Source organism: Amblyomma americanum, chromosome 2 (genome assembly GCF_052857255.1).
Source record: "Amblyomma americanum isolate KBUSLIRL-KWMA chromosome 2, ASM5285725v1, whole genome shotgun sequence".
Taxonomy (NCBI): domain Eukaryota; kingdom Metazoa; phylum Arthropoda; class Arachnida; order Ixodida; family Ixodidae; genus Amblyomma; species Amblyomma americanum.
In genome coordinates this window covers 31,132,095-31,149,213 of record NC_135498.1, presented here as the reverse complement: position 1 = coordinate 31,149,213, position 17,119 = coordinate 31,132,095, and the positions used below count along the sequence as shown (strand labels likewise).

The following is a 17,119-nucleotide window of genomic DNA, read 5'->3' as shown; positions in this document are numbered from 1 at the left end:
AATCGCATATGAATCAGAATGGAAATTAACATTGACAATAGACTTTCGTAGGGAATAAATAGTTGTGTTTATAGTGAACTTGTTTACCCGCGCCGAGATATTTTCCTGCTTTACGTCGGGCATTCTAAGTGGTAGGCGACATTTCCATCGACGGCGTCATCACCCTAAGCGTACTATCTCGTGATATCGTATTTTAGCATTTTACTACTGGCCGAATAGTATTTTGTCTACGTGAGCCCTGGCTGTAAGTACTACTGGGGCTAGGAATAAGCGCTCTCGGGAATATGTCTTATGTAGTCACGTGCTGCGGCTTCTCCCGACGGATGAACCACTTCTGATGAAGACAGAGAACAGCGCGTGTAAGTTTTACTGGAGTTCAGTCCCAGCACCACCCAGTGGGGAGCCGTATACTCCAGCGTGATATTTCTTTTGGTAAAAGTTAGCTTCACTTTGTGCGCTCATATTTAAAAAAAAATTTTTCAGTTGCAGTTTAGGCTCAAGAGCCATCCTCTGCATGTTTCTTTATCTTGCTTATTTTTTTTTTGTGGCTACTAAGATTCCTTCGTTCTTCAGTTCGTCTTTATTTACTGACTGAAAGGCAAATGTCCATTTGATGAGAAATCAAGGAGCCTACACAAGACGCAGTTTACAACACTGACAGCACCGTCCGATCAAGTCCATGCTCTATGCCGAGCAACCAAATGTCGCTGCGCAAAGAGCTAGCGTGTGCTTGACTTTGAGAAAAAAAATCTCGAAAAAGGGACACGTGAAAAGTTTGAGGCAGGAACACAAATTGGTCAAACGTTGAAAACAAATAGCTTTATTGTGTTGTTAAAACTTCAAAAAACACATGGCATGTGTATAAACTGTAAATATGCTACTGGCACCATCTGTCATAAATCCGTTCACAGTCCAACGCGCAAAAAGCGAAATACCATCCATGTCTCTTATATGAGCGACTCCACGAATGCCACAAAAAAACTTCTTCAACATCTACACACATAACAGAAAAAAATGATGAAATAAATAACGTGCACACAAAACTGTTCTGAACATCTAAAACTGCTCACAATTAGTTCATGATTTTTAATGATCACGTACATGTAAAAGTTACAAATAAACTAAACGAAATCTGTACTACTCGGGTTACACCAAGACTACTCGGACAGGTCTCGTTCTTTAGAGCAATAGAAGAAAGTTTCATCGTTGCTGTAGACACTTAGACAGATTTTGTTAAGCTTTGCATTGTCTTAAATAGTGGCCTATAAATATAATATTTGTAGATGCATTCGTTCGGCGTGGACAGATTGTCAGACGTGTACATTTGATTCTTAGAACAGCTTTTAATTGTTAGGGCCGCGCCGACTACTTGACTCGCTTTTACTTGACGCCCATTCTTCATTAGTAGTTGAAATTGGATAAATAGTGTCGAATTTACCTTTTGTGAGTACAACTAACGCTTCAACGAACGTAAAATGGAACCAAAGCTCTTCGTGGCAACTCTGTTCATAAACAAGCTCTTTTGTGACATCCTACGTTTGACGTATTTTCATTGGCCGCTTCAACGCCAAGCAAAACCGCTGTCAACCATTGCGTTCAAAATACAACTACTTTTACGTGCATTAATCCTGTATATCTGCTCATTTTAAAAAGCACCATTATGGCGACTCCTTCCAGTGAATGAGACCTAGAAGTACTACTCTCAATTTTTGTGCCCCATTCCAAACCGGTGTAATTCTAAAACCCAGCATTCACAGTGACATAAGCCTTCAAAAATATGGCTAGTCATACCTCTGTTATGTAATCTAAGGCTTGTTGTGGAAATATTTTGGCCTGAACTCTAATGAGAATCATGGCTCTCAAATTTCGAAGAATTTCGGTGCACGTGAGCAGACTCACGCCCTATGCAATTAGAAATCGGCATCAGCGGTAATTGTTTTCGGTGCTGGAGAAAACGAGTGAATTCTGGCCGCAGTGCATCGAGTGGGACATTCGCCCTACATTCCATTTGTCGTGCTCATATACTATCTTTCCTGTGCCATATCACGAGTAGAGAACCCCGTGCAAGACAACATGCATCACAAAAAATTGTGCGTCACTACAGAGAAAAGGGGCGGTTATTAGTGTAAACACGGTAACGTGGAAATGAATGAAAGGCTCAAAGCTCGTGAACACTTCGGCAGTGAGTGGTGAATTTGGCCCCTTCTTCGTACAGTCGACGCTTTTGCACACATACAAAAAGGAAGCGTATTGACTATCGCCGTATTTGGTCTGTATATATTTCCGCAAACTGAATTTCCGTCAATTTCCTAGCGTCTTATAAGCTTGGGCTGTTTTGAGAAATTTTCTTTTGCTTTTTGTCTAAGTACAATCGATTGCTTTTTGACTCGACTTTTTCGTGATCTCCTTATCAATCCCTCACCGCAGTTCATTTCAGTAAATCATAAACTGTGTGGGTGTATGCTAACTTGAACTTCTGCCTGCCTCCAAATAGGACTTCTTAAGAAATACGTTCAAACTAAATTCCGAAGTCATTTTTTTCCTGAATGGCATTAATATTCATTTCTTCCGCTAGGTGAAAAAAAAAAAGAACGGTCTATTCTTTTTCAGCTCTTCTCTTGCCTTAACTTCATTAAATAGCACATAAGAACATTTTGTGCATATTCCAGCTAGTCCACGATAAAGGGAATTTTTTTCCATGTATGTCCTCAACCTTGTTCTTCGGCAGTCATTAGCACTGAACATAGTCTTTAACAAATTAATTTTAATTTCCGGAAACTATCTACCGTAACAAACCGTAAGTAGGAAACTATGCGTTGAACATTCATTCCACTGTGATATTCAGTATATGCTTCTGCAGACGGAACTTAAACTTCACAGTCAGTCTTTACTTATGTATAGTTACTTGGTGGGTTTTGTTATGCTTTCTATCCTTGTACTTTGCTATTGGAACAAAAACCTATCGACGACTCTCTTTTTGTAAACGGGTTGAGAACCATGGTATAGCTCATGACTCTCTGCTTTCAAGAGCACTGATTTTTTTCTATGGAGCAGGATTCAGTCTTTCTTGAGTTTTGAATTTTTAAGTCATTTAGAATATCAAGATCACGACTTATGCATTCGGTGGAATAGCAACAAGTTAAGAAATCAGTCAGGACTTCCAACGCTATCAGTATCTTTAAGGATACAAATAGGCCCACTGTCAATTTTTTTATGTTTTAGCACAAAAAATGCCAAAGGAAGATGTAATTTACGATGAAGTTCATCATTGTTCAGTTAAGTGAAAAGAATCTGGTTTCTTGATTTTCCTTTGTCCTTTTCCACCGACCCAAAAGCGGCATGAAAAGTGGCTCTGTTTCCGGCGCTTCAGTGTATTTTTAGTAAGTCAGTTACTTTAGGCCATCATTTTAGCATTAAACATTTTTGTTCATATTTGAATTTTCAGCTCTTTAATATTTTTAAGACAAATTATGCTGATTTCGTGGGACTTCATTATTAGGACTTTACCTCTTCCAGAAAGTTATGTCGGCAACAATAGAGCGTTTACATAGAGCTAGAAATTCAAAAATTTTTGTGCGGAAATATGCACTTTGTCACGAGACAAAAGAAACAGTGCTTTAGGAGTGCAAAGGAAAGTAACTGTTGTTTGTTTACACCACAACACTCAAAGTTAACAAAGGTACGTCAGCACTAGCTTAAACAAGAGTGACAAACACTACGACACAAAAGCAAGGTACACGTCACAGCACTACTCTACGGGGGACCCAAGGTAAAGCTAATGACAAGAGAGCACAAGTACCTACACCACGAAGACATGATCACAAAACTGCCATCAGAATTTCTTCGTGAACTCAGGACATCTTAAGCAAGACAGATATATATACAACCACAAAAAGCAATACACAGAGCCACGGCAACAATACAACACCTAACAATATACCAAGAAAATACTACATGCTAAAACGCGTTATGTACAATCGCAGGTGCTAGAAAATAGCTTAGCTTAAGACAGCCGCAGTGGAATGCCACGAAAGACAAAGGTTGTCGAAACGAAACGAGATACTATGAACATTACTTGGCTCTCAAGAGCTGAAGCCAACTTCTCATTCACTCATAACAACCTCGGGGGATAGACGACGCCTATGAAATAAATAATGTGTCACCCTGTTGGCCTTCAAACTGCCCCTGTACGTTAACCCAGGAACTTTGCAAAAAGGTCAGCCTTGCACAAATTTTTCACGAGACTTAACACAAAAATTTATACGGTGATTGTAGTTATTGATGTTCCATGAAGTTGTAATTTATTATTTTTACTTTTTTCCAAGCTTCCGTTTCAGCAAATGGGCAGGGGATATGTTTGCAACTAAAGAAGAGAACCAAAAAGGATTTACAATCGACTTCAGAGATGCTTCAGAGTTGCTATCTGACATTTTTTTCTTTGGGAAAGCAAAGCCTCACAAAATAAAATTAATACTTTTGTGTATTCAAGCCTTTGCGAAGAGCTTTCCTACCACAAGACGTAAGAACTTCAGTAAAGCTACAAAGCGCTTCGACGGCTCCTTATTAGTTTATCGAAGACAATCTGTCAACAAAATGCTGGTGAAGTTTAAAACAGCGGTAAACTCTATCGTTTCAAGTATAAAACAGAAAGACTGCTGCGCGAAGTACAGACAACGAAAATGCTGCAATAATACTTTGACAAGCTCCCCACTAGCCAATTGCCAAGATCTCTAAAAATGAGCTACTGTCAACTTCACATAGTTCAATGACATCTCTCACTTATTGAGAACACGTTAAAATTCTTAATATTTGCAACAAAACCAAATTGCACAACCACGGCACCTCAGAATGCCTCCCACTAATTTGAGGGCAATTAAAGCAGTAACTTCTCAAAACGAGCAGATATAAAATCTGCACATAGTGTTATTGTAAGTACAAACGCAAAAAAATACACAATTCACTTAAACATAGCTCTCGAAGTTTGAAACATTATAAAAAAGTGCCAGCCAAACTAGTGGATTCAATATTTTGCTATGATTGATTTTTGGCAATTAGTAACGCGTCATACAGGTAAATTTTCTAATAGCAGCAATATTCTAGCGAGAAAATATCACGACAGGTCGTTTTATATAAGTAGATTTATAATTATGCTTTACACAATATGAAATAACATACCGTTTACTTGATCACAACAACGTTCATAAACTTCTTTGCACAATGGTCCAACATTCACGTAAATAGTAGCACATTTCCATGCGACGCTTAGGCACATCGTCTCATCTCTTGAAATGCAGCACGGGAGGGCAATTGTCTTTCCCGAATATGTCGTGTTGATTTCATGAAGGCTTCCTCATCTGGACTCTCGGAGATTGCGAACACGGCACTTTTCACATGAGTTCAGAAGTAAAAGGAAAACAATATCACGTAATTACACACTTTATGTCTTGCTTTGCCGAAGGTCCATCGTTTGGTTGATCAACGTCTTTATGCGCACAGCCGCGGTTTGCGAAAGTTCTGTTCAACGACACAAAAACACTGATACAGTTAAAACAAATGTCATCGGTCGTTGGCAATAATTCAGCGCACAGGCTGATCTGAAAGCTGATATTGTGCTTTAATTGCACTGCTCAATACTTCTGAGCGAAATGCGAGATATTATCAAAATTTTTCCTAGTCGCCAGTAGGATTTATTCCAATTAGAAATTTCGGTTCAATAACTGCGATTACATTTTTACTGACGACGTCTGTAAAATTTTAGAGTTCTTTGAAGGTGCACTCGCCGTTTCAGCGCACACGGAAGGCTTTATTTTTTCGCATCGTGTAACGCAGCAGCCTGCTTTGAGGCGTAGTTAGCCAATTTGCAGAAACCTAACCTGATCTAACTCATATACACGCCGCTACTCTGAAATGCCTTCAATTTACAAGACAGCCCGTTCAAGTTCCGAGCGCATTCATGAAAAGCCTGGTGCGCACTGCAAAGACACTGAAGGAAGTCGAGACTCACTCGCACACTGATCGAGTTCTAATCCTCAGGTATAAATAAGGTAGCAGATAGAGGCAACGTTCGAACAAGACCCCTGAGCACTTCTCAAGTTGTTACACGTGCTCTATAAACTTCACAGCCTTGATGGAACCACTTTCGTTCACAATTGTGTCGCAGATGTCACACTTCCCCAGCATAGTGTCCTCAAAGCCAGAGTCCCTTCGATCCTGACACTCGTGAGGCAACTGAGTGTGCTGCTGTTGCTGAGCGATAATGCTGACAGGCAGGGGTGTGGAAGTGCAACTGTGCGGCGTCGAATGCTGGTGATGGTGTGGCTGGTGCATCATGTGTGCGGGCGGATAGTGGTACGCTGCCGTCGACGTGGGTGACATTGAGTGCGGGGATGTGATGATGGGCAGGTCTTGTGACTCGGTCGACGTTAGCGACTCCAGCGTGGTCGTTGTGGTATCGCTGGAGCCATGCTTGGGCGAGTTCCTTGCCACGGCAAAGTGGGACTTCCTGAGCCCTCCGGACTGAGAAATCCTTTGCGGAGGAAAGGCCACGCTCATCTCGTGCTCGTCAAAGGCAAACGATCGGCCGCGCTTCAGCATAGGTCGGCACGGGTACCCGCTTGTAGATGAGGCCGGAGAAGCGCAGGACATGCTGCCGTAGTGGTGTATCTGAGCAATGCTGGCTGCTGCCGGTGAAGCCTGGTAGATTTCGACGGCTCCGACCAAGGCCGACACGCTACTCTGCGACTCGCGCCTAGCGTTGCTAGCCCGCCGATGTTGCGACGAGTCGATGAAATGACGGCCCCAATCTTCCTGGCCATAGCTGCTGTGGCACGACGTGTCGCACGTCTCCGTCGACTCCTCTCTGTTTGCGAAGCGGCCGCGAATGCGAAACGACATGCTGCGGTCACCACCAGATGCAGCGGTCGACTTCACCGATGTGATGTCGGGGTCCCGCTCGAGTGCGCTCGGGAACCGCGCGCACAAAATCTTCGAGCTATCCAGGGACGCCCTTCTGTAGAAGCCGTTCCTGATAGCGGCGCCACGCAGGCCTGGTCCACATTTATGCTGGTAGTATGACTGTTGCTGCTGCAGCTGATGATGCTGCTGCTGCGCCATATCATCCACGCACAGTGGCTGTTGCATGATTAGAGATGACCGTCGGGTAGGGGACCGCCTTGGATCCGTTGTGACGCTAACGATCTTCCAGTCACCCGACTTATTTTGGTACAGGGAGTGCGTCACCAGAGGCCGCTGGTAGTCGACGCTGCCACCGGAGCGCAAGGAAACGGTGCTTCCAGGCACTCTCAAGTCGTCGGAGCACTTGCGCTCCTGAGGTGGGCTCTGGTGACTATAATGGTAGCCGCGCGGAGAGAAGAAGCTGGGTTTACGCTTCAGGCAGGTGAACATCTTGCGAACATGCTTGCGCATTGCCTTGTTCCTGATTACATAAAGATAAGGACTGATAAGCGAAGAACAGTAAAGGAATAACATCGCGATGGCCGGAAGGTTGCGCAGCGCAGTGTTGCGCGTCCGCGCATGGGGCTCCACGAGAGTCATGGAAAAGAACGGAAGGAAGCAGGCGGTGAAGGACACCACGACCAAGACGCCCGTCCGCACGGCCTTCCACTCGTCCCCAAAGAGCGAAGACGCTTGACTAAGCGAAGATGTCCGTTTAGACCAAGCCACTCTCCGGTGCAAGTAGAGAGGCGGGTGTCCCCCGCCTTCTGGTCCAGCCGACGAGGGCGGGCTCATCTCACTGCTGCTGGTGTTGATGTTGTGAAGGCGGGCACGGGCACTGTTCCTGCGGGCTGCCCGGAACATGGACGCGTATATCCAAGTTATCCGGACGAAGGGCAGAAGGAAGCCCACCACACACAGGACACAAGAGTAGGCAATGGTGAGTAGGTTGGTGTCGTACCACGTGACAGTGCACATTGCCCAGCTCTCCTGGAACTGGATGTCCGACACGCCAACCAGCGGCGGCAACGAGACGATGACAGCGAATGCCCAGGTGGACACGATGAGGCCACTCGTCCGCTTCTTCGTAATGGTCATGGAGTAGTGCAGCGGGCTGTTGACGGCACAGTTTCGATCCACGGCTATAAGCAGGATGGAGAAGACGTTTGCCATGGTAAGGCACACGGACACGGTGCCGTGTATTTTGCACCACACGTCGCCGAATATCCATCCCTGGAACATGACGGACACGAATACGAACGGGAGCACGATGAATGTCTGAAGGAGGTGCACGATGGCCATGTTGAGGACAAACTTGTTGGACGTCATGCGCACAGATGGCCTCTGGTAGAAGAGCACGAACACAAGACCGTTGATGGCAACACTCGATACCATGATGATGAGCAAGAGGACGTAGTGCACTTCGAGTGAGATGTAGTTGAAAGAGGAGGACTGGTCGTCATGTCCACCAGGATCGGAGGCCGAAGCAGCAGCATCGGCATCAGAGGAGGGCACGAAGCGTAAGGTGCCTGATGATTCGTCCAGGAGAATGGAGCTAGGGAAGGCAGGAGCTTGGCTCCGGGCAGTGAGGTTGGTGCCGAGTGGTCCTACACGTGGGATCACCTGCAGGTCTCCGTCAACGTGCAGCTCCATGGCCTCTCCGGATCAGGAACGCAAGAGGCTGGCGTCAGAAAACACTATGCCCCGTCTCGGTCTGCTGCTGGATTCACCTGTAAAATTAGGAAGACAGAAAATATGCGCATTTAGAAACCACCAGAAGAAACTAAAATATATCGCATTAGCACCTTCGTATAAAATTAAAGCCCGGGAATTTGACATAGAGCTGCTGCCAAACTCCTTCCATAGACTAAAGACGAAAGACCTCAAGATTGTCCTTTTAATTTCTTTTCGTGCATTTCGCGAACTTATGAATGGACTTGTAATGCAGCCAACCGCTTCACTTATGCATAACGTCGCGTTTTAACAGGTGTGAGGAACGAAATCACATTACACGCCGCGGTGAAAAAGCGAAAATTCGCTCAGGCCGCTTTTTTTTCATCCCCGTGTTGGTTTATCTACATTCCGGAAAAAGCAAACAGAGTGGCAAATATTCAATTTCGCGGCCTTGCGTGTCTGAACATCACGTCCTCACAGCGTGAGTCGAGTTTCAATTATGAAACCGCAGCAAATTTTGTGTTCATCTTAAGAATATGAAGGTAATACAGGTAATGCCGAGCGCCGTGTTTCTCATTAATGCCACGGGCCTTTAGGCAATCAATGGCAGCGTTGCCAACCTAATATAGATAAGCTCAGATTGAACGCAGACCAGAGAGCCCACCTGCACCAGCCGTCGGAATTTCCCGCGCCTGAATGAAATGATTCAATAACAGGCATTTCGCGCCTCACCGCACGCAGATTGTAGAATGAGCAGGTTAAAATGGCAGCAGGCTATTGCTACGCCGGTACTCTTTACATGTACTAACTTTCGGAAGACTGTAGTGTCGCGTATTAACGAGATTATTGTACCATAATTCCCGTCTGGTCTGTAAACTATGAATAATCGTATTACAAGTGGAGTGAAAAATTACGACCCCGAAGGCCTCATAGACTGGCGCCTCTAGCAGAGCAGTAATTTAGACTTATAGCGCCTGAATGGGTTTCTAATTAACGCCTCTTTGCAAGGCAGCCTGGTTCGTGGTTTCTTCCTGACATTGCGTCCTGAGACTCACAATGGGATCCTGAGTTGTCATTTAGGAAAAGAGGGCGCTAATTCTTTGCCCGCACGAATATCAGAAGATTCGCCTTGATAACGAGGAGATATTGCTGTGCGACAATCTTGAAGTGGTTTTTTAACCGATTTAGATGTAAAGTCAAATATTAGGGGTGTAAGCAATGGTTTGTTTTAAATGCCTTCGCGTCACTTTGTGTCGAACAATAGGGAAGCGTATACAAAAGCGACACAGTCCGGATGAAAAATTCAGCGTAAAATATCGTGGTCTTTATTCGGACTAACCTAACGGCATGCACGCGCCTTCCATTTCTTTTTTTTTTTTTTTGGCTTGGTCTCTATAGCTATGCAAACGTCTCTTCGATTTGGGCGCTGTAGATACCTCTAGCCATAAAATCACCTGCAGTGATTTCCGCGCAACCTATTTAGATAATAACAAGTTATCATATATGCAGCATATATTGCCTAAAACAAATGCGTTCTCTTGTATCTCTTATGTTCTTTTTTGATAACCTTGGCACTGACTTGTACCACGCAAGCGATCAAATATTTTCATGATTACGGTACAGGCACCGCATACAAGGCGCCGTGGTACAAGATGTGTATTAATTAAGGCGTGTTGTTATGTTTCCTCGTCGATGATGCCGTTATTAAGCCAGCATAAAACGGTGACAGAAACAAACAGTGTGTCGAAATAAATAGCGCTCTCTCGTCGACCGCCTCAAAGACACGGCTCCCAAAACGCGCCAAGATTAATGCCTCCCCATCAGCGTTCTAAGCAGGCGAGGCGACCTTCGAGAACAGCGAGCCCATCGTTCCGGAAGCAACCAAAACAAGCGAGCGTGAAAACGCGAGGGCGAGAGAATGTAAAAATACCCGCGTAAAAGGGAAACAACCTAGTCGGAGCAACAAAAAAGAAAGCACAGTCGGAGAAGCCGCCATCGGCCGCTATCCAAGGCACAGCCTGAATCTCCAGAGCAGCTTCTGGGTATATACACAATCCGTGACGGGCTCTGGTCAAAACGCTAATCCTCAGGTGGCCTTCAGAATGAGGAATAGTCGGTGTCACTAGGGCCGAGGTCCGAGCCTCGGCGCACGGCCGCTCCTGATTGTGGAAAAGAAGCGAAGAAGACTGTAGGCCTGCCGCAGGGTGCAGCGCCGGCCTCAAGGACGCGGAGGGAGACAAACATGGGGGAACTCGCGATGGCCTTCGACGAGGGTCGCTTTTCATACTCTACGTCTCTATAAGCTAACGACTCTTTTTGTAGGCGTTAACGCAAAGGCGAGGACCGCACACTGTTCTTAACGCCGCTCTCCCTCATTCGCTGCTACGCGTATAAAGAAAGAGCCGATGCACCCCCAAGGATCGGAGCGTCTGTCTCTGCTCATGTAATCCTTCTTATCTTCAATGTAAGGCAATTTCTCATCCCGTTCGCCGGTTTCCCGTCATTCTTGTTTACATAATAACGGGCTGGACGCAACAGACGTAGTTTGCGTGCCGGTCCCTACAAAGTCATATAATTTTCGCCGCCTCCTTCTCCTCTGCGGGGCTCGCCGGGGCAGCAGTAAACAAACTGTTCCGCTCCCTTAGCAACGCTCACATGGCAAGCTTCGGCAAACACAACTAGCGCGCACCAACGGCGAGACTCGCCACTCTCTCTCTTGCATTAATTCCTACCCTTATCCTTCATTCTTGCTTCCCTTATTTATTTTTTGTTTTGCATGTACGCGTGCGTGATGCGGCGCGTTTAATGGGGCGCTTTATAAGGCCGAGCCCTTCTGCCGTCCTCCGTAAGCCACTATCCGGCCAGCAGCGCCGCGGAGCGGAGCAACAGCTGGAGGGTAAATATTTTGCTTTAGCGGCGGAAGACGCCGCTCGAGGCGTGGCGGAGGCCTTTCTAGGGCCCCCCTCCCCACCTTCTCCTTATTGCCACGTGCGGGAAAGCTTTGCTTCACGTTTTGTTTTATCCGCGTGGCTATAGCTTCTGCGTCGAAGGTCAGGGATTCGTGACGAAACCGCGGTAAGGCTGCTATGCATAGGGAGGGAACGAAGGGGGTGACGCATCTTCATAACAAACGAAGTCACGCAGTTGCCTGGCGTAGTGGTTTTGCGGAGATGCTCAGGAACGCAGGGTTGGTTGCTTGGAGATTAGCCTCACATACTTTGTTCTTTTACTGTTCTCGCCAAGCTCAGATCCTTCAATTTTTTGTAGGGCTGCCTAAAAAGCAACCACCGATGATAAGTTGCCTGAAACTATGGAATTGAATAATGCCCTCGAGATGAGTTACGACGCGTATAGCTCGTGAGGGCTGATCTTGCGCTAAGCTATGAACTGAAACGATCTGTATATTAAGAATAAGACTATGCTAATGAAGCACAGGGAATACTATTTGTTCAGATTTCGGGCTCTTTCCTGCGTCGTGGGAGTTGTGGGGTTCAATTTTTTTTATGCCCATGTTAAGTTTTCTATGACTCTCGAGTAAAAAAAAAAATTAAACGCGTTTTGCAGAGAGGACAACGAATATTTCTGATGTCCAGAATTGCAAAAAAATGACTCTAATTCTAATTTTTGTATGCCGCTACTACAACCAAGTTTCTTTCGTCAACATGCGCCACCTGCTTTGTAAATCTTGAGCCAATTTCTGAGTAAACTGTTTGCTGTAGCGATAGAAAGATATGAACTGAGAAAAATATATACAACTGATTACTCAGCTCTTGTACACAGTCAGTGCATTTCGAGAACGGAGAACTTATTCCAATCGCGGCTTAACCGTATTCGCTGCTGATTTGAACGCCTTTCACAGAAAAGTTTTCAGACTGGCTTGCTGTCATGAACACTCTTTTAATTATTTTCTTAATACCGAGGATACGGTAATGAAACGACAAATAATAAAAAAAATCGTGAAATATTTGGAACAAATGGTGTTCTGTCTATCCTAAAACAATATGCCGCAGGGGTACTGCCTTCCTGCGAAAACTTTTTCCATTCTTCGTCAGACGCAGCCAAAACTTAAGGAAAACAACAAGCGTCGCGCTCGACAGGGAACTCTACTGCTCGTGAACCCGTATGGTTCCTTTGCAGAAAGCATGCGGCGCTCCCGCAAGACGAGCAAAAAGTCGCCTCCTCCTCACCATAAAAATCTTTTCAACGAAAGCGACGCGGCGAGATTTAAGTTTCCCGAGACCACCTCCCCAAAATTTCTTCATTTTTGTTCCCACGAAGCTTTTCCCCGCGTTTTACCGCACAACCATATCTGTGCACGTCCCATTTACTTTATTTGCCTTCCTGGCTCCCCGTTTTCTTGACACGCGAAAGCGAGCCCAAATCTGCCGTGATAGTTGCGTGCAGTAAAACAGAACAGGCGAGGGCTCGCAGTGACGTGAAAAATTGGCCTGCCGCGAAGCCAATGCTGCTGTTTACATGTCTGTTTACCATTTGCCTGCTTTTAAGCTTGAAAACTTGAAAAAAAAATAGAAAATTTTCTCTTAGACTAGAAATTTAAACAAAAAAACATGCTAAATGTTTTATCGAATAGCTTTTATTCTGCACAACTATATTTAATCTGCAATGCAATACAACAGAATTCAGAACGATTGTAATCAATGAGTTGATCCTTTTTCAAATAGAAATTGAATGCAATAGTCTTTGTTATTCTTACAGCGCATTAAGCATGCTCACTGGATAGGGGTCTTGAACCTATACCGTAACACGCGTCTAAAAGAACAGAGTTGAAAGGGGTCTTTTGTCCAGCCTATATAAGAAGCAGCGTCAGCTTCCACGCAGCTGCATCTAACTTCTCAGGAACAGCGTAGACGCGATCCTGTACGTCAGGGCGCGTAATAACGTCGACGCGGGAGCCTGACAGGAACGAAACCAACGCCCCGGGCCTTGGTCGCCACCTATTGAAAGCGGCGCCGAAGCGAAATATGATGGCGTGTCAAGCCGCGCCATATTATCTGCTAGCTCGGTTGTGAACACAAAAGAAAGAGATAAGTTGCCCGAAACAAAGTGGATGTGCGGGCGTGTGTGTGTCGGGAAGGCGAAAAATTTATCGCACGCGCATTGCGTGTTTTTCTCTGATGAAGTAATTTTTGTTTTCTTCTCACAGAAGACGCCGACACTCAGAGAAGAATGGGAAGGTTTTGTATTAGTTGTTTGTGCCCCAGATTGAAGAGTATCCAGTACACACTCCATAAATACTTAGCAGCTGCAGGAAAATGAGTGAAGAGAAGCTGAATAAATTGCTGGACGCAAAAAAATTATATGCAAGCTGATTCGAGACATTGCCACAGTTACCGACATGCTCTTTACAACTTTGCGCGTGCCCTTTAGTTTCGCCGCTCTCTGTATTTGGCCCGCTTATAAACTTTTAATAGGGTTAGTGTCAACGTTCGTAAGCACCTAGCAAATGCTATTGAGTTTTCAAGCTGCGTCCGTAGTGTACAGATCAGAAATTTATAGTACTCGGTGCCAAGGAGATAGATGAGAGTGCAGCCTTTAGTCAGGCAAGCGAAGCCCGTTATCCGGGCCCCCAGTCATTGCACCAAAAGTCCTCTGCAAGGCGTCACAAAATTCCCTTTAGAGGGAGTCCTTGTCCTCATTCATAGACAAAAGAAAGCCTTTCCCTGGCTTGATGGTGTCCAATAGAATCTAAAAAGAAACGCAGCATTGACTAATGTGTCAAAACAGGCAGGAAGGGAAGAGGTCATGTCCCCACTTTTGTGCGCGATCCCCCGTTTTTCGGCATAAGAAATGGTCGTGAGTGAAGGCCGACTCGCTTGTTTTTCAACGAAAGTCAAAGCCGCGCGAAAAGCCCGGCACTAAATCACGTGTTCGGCGGCCAAGGCCGTGAGAGCCGAAGAAGAACCCTGGGAAAAGGTCCTGCCGCTTAATTGATAGCACCTTGTGGTGCCGTTTTTTGCATTTCAGACAGTTGTAGCGCATTGAGGATAACCCTTAGCTTTGGTGTGCGTTTAGAACCGAAAAAAGAATGATAAGCTTCTCAACGAGGTGCGTGTGGAAGCACAAACCTTACGGCAGAACATCTGCACTGGCCTTCTGGGTTCAGAGACATATAGAAGGACATAAAACACAGCTGCCGTGGTTCAGGTGTTGTATCTTTTCTGTCGTTTTACCACACCTCCGAGAAGAGAAAATATCGCGCTCATTGCTAAGCTAGCCTTTATGCTTCTACGTTATCCAGTTTTTGAAGGAACTATTAAGATACTTTCAATCACTGAGGACGCTGCACTGGATGAATTTTTGGCCGTGACACGAGGGATAGACCTCCAGGCATAACCAATGTACCGCTCGGCTTTTGAATATAACAGCGCAACTTTATATTTACCACTTACTTTCAGAAAGTAATCATACATAAAATATGTTCTGCTCCAATCCAATGCACTCTTCTAAACAGCCGTGATGTTTCCTTAGTCAGCATCACCGTACTACTAAATATGACGACAATAAGGTCAACAACATAAAGCGTATGTTAAATGTAATTACGCTGAGTGAAGTTCCACGCAGTGGTTTCAGTGGTTGTTCGCGTTTTTTTTTTTACCGCCATGAACATCAAAAAGTTCATAAAGTTAAATTTCTCATCACGAAAAATTGTCGCATACGCTTCCCCACGACAAGCAACTACTGCTTTCCGGTAAGGACCAATCCAGCATAGGCGCCTTCCAAGCAGTATTGTAGTGTATCGTTATCTTCGAGAAACACCAGCTTTCATTTTTCTTGAATTGTTCCTTTAAGTCTGAACAAAAAGCACGGGAGATGCGGAACAAATGAGGGCATGTATACACCCAAGCTGAAAACTTTCCCTCGTTAACTAGAGCCTCGCTTTTCCTCCAAATCCCCGCTCGCATAGTTCACAAAATCACTAAAAAGAGCGCCTTCCCGAATTATTTTCAGCGTCATTAGCTGTATCGCTTCGTGTTTTTTTTTTTACTTTCCTGACTTTAGCACTCGAGGCTGCTCCCAATTTGAGGGAGATCCTCCAACGTGACGACGAGCGCACAAAAAAGCCAGCTATCCCAAATAGCTCGTTGAAGTTTTGAGAATCCATACAAGGGTCTGGAGCTTTCGGCAGCAAGCCGGTACAGAGCGCTCTGCTACTACCCTGTATCGTAGCTGCGAATCCTGGGAATTTTCACGAATTCCTACTCAGCGAGCTGCCGTGACCGTGGCAAGGCTCATACGAGAAACACCCATTTTTCTTGTCGACTTTGCATGTGTCTTCTGTTCGCAATCAACGCTTGCTCCTTTTGGATGGATAACTTATTTTATGCTGATTTCCGTAGAAAAAACTAGCTCGCTTTACGCTACCTCAGTAATTGTATGTCCTGCCCTCCCTTGAAAAGAGAAAAAAAAACAACAGAAGAAATAACACATGAAAGGCTTTCTTTGAAGCCTGCTTTTGTAGGCTTAGTCAGGCAGAGGGATACACGAAATCGAGAAGCGGTGCCAAAAAAAAAAAAAGAGCATATTTCAACTCGGTGTGAAACTCGTTATCTTCGCCAAATCTTGCAGGAGCCGAAAATTTTTTTCTTGACACTTTTTATTTTTCGCGTTCAAGGGTATTCAGTGCCAAGTTCTTGCTTTATCATATTAACTGGCTTTGGGCAGGTACCTTTCCACGCCATGCAAGGTCATTAGTTGCAGGTAAACGTATGCAGTTTAGTGCGCAGCGCAGTTAATGGTAGATGGAAAACTACAAGAGCAAGGTACTGATATGGTTTTCGCATCGTTGGTGAATTTAAAGGTAAAGCAAAGTTAAGAGAACACCTAGACCTCTTAAAGAAACAAAACACAAAGAGATTCATTATATGCGATTTAGAATACAGTAGAAATCTTCGTTTTGATGTGCTTGGTTCATATATTCGAATATCAAAGCACTCGCATATTTTTTCTGTAATGAGCAAACGTGCTTTAAAAATTGCAGTGGCCCTCTTCTCTGAAGAAAAAGATATCTTTACTATTGATAACTTTTACGCGAAACAAAATCAAACGGCTTTGACAATTTTGTTCAACAAAAAGCCCTTACACTAGGATGGATTCCAATGTGGAAGTACAACAAAAGTAATACTTTTTCCCAAAATACACAAGAGTAATAATCTTTCCGAAACACGCCGGTAGCTTGGAGTGTTTTCAAGCGGCTTGTTTTGTCGCGAAGCTAATAAACGATCGATTATACCTGCCCCGAGCTATGAAACAAGTCATGCAGAAACATCGTGCCCTTCTACTTTAAATGCGAGGAGAGGATGAAAATCCAACCGGAACACCACCGGTCCGCTCTTCAGTTGCAGAGAGGTAACAGCACTGCTCACTCACACGAGGCTTTATCACCATTCAGGTATTTAAAGTGCACTGCTTCCATTAGAAATTTGCATAATTAACTGAACACGTTGCAGACGGCCTTTATTCTAGGAATGCG

At 44.8% G+C, this 17,119-nt stretch overlaps 1 protein-coding gene across 1 annotated transcript in view; it reads right to left on the bottom strand.

Annotated features, from left to right (window-relative positions):
* Positions 1–799: 799 nt before the first annotated feature.
* The window catches only part of LOC144120922 (uncharacterized), a 41,539-nt gene continuing 25,219 nt past the window's right edge, over positions 800–17,119 (bottom strand). The window contains exon 2 of the mRNA XM_077653734.1: positions 800–8,684. Within this exon, the coding sequence (XP_077509860.1) occupies positions 6,097–8,607 (2,511 nt within the window). The 5' untranslated portion in view covers positions 8,608–8,684 and the 3' untranslated portion in view covers positions 800–6,096. The remainder of the gene's footprint in view (positions 8,685–17,119) is intronic.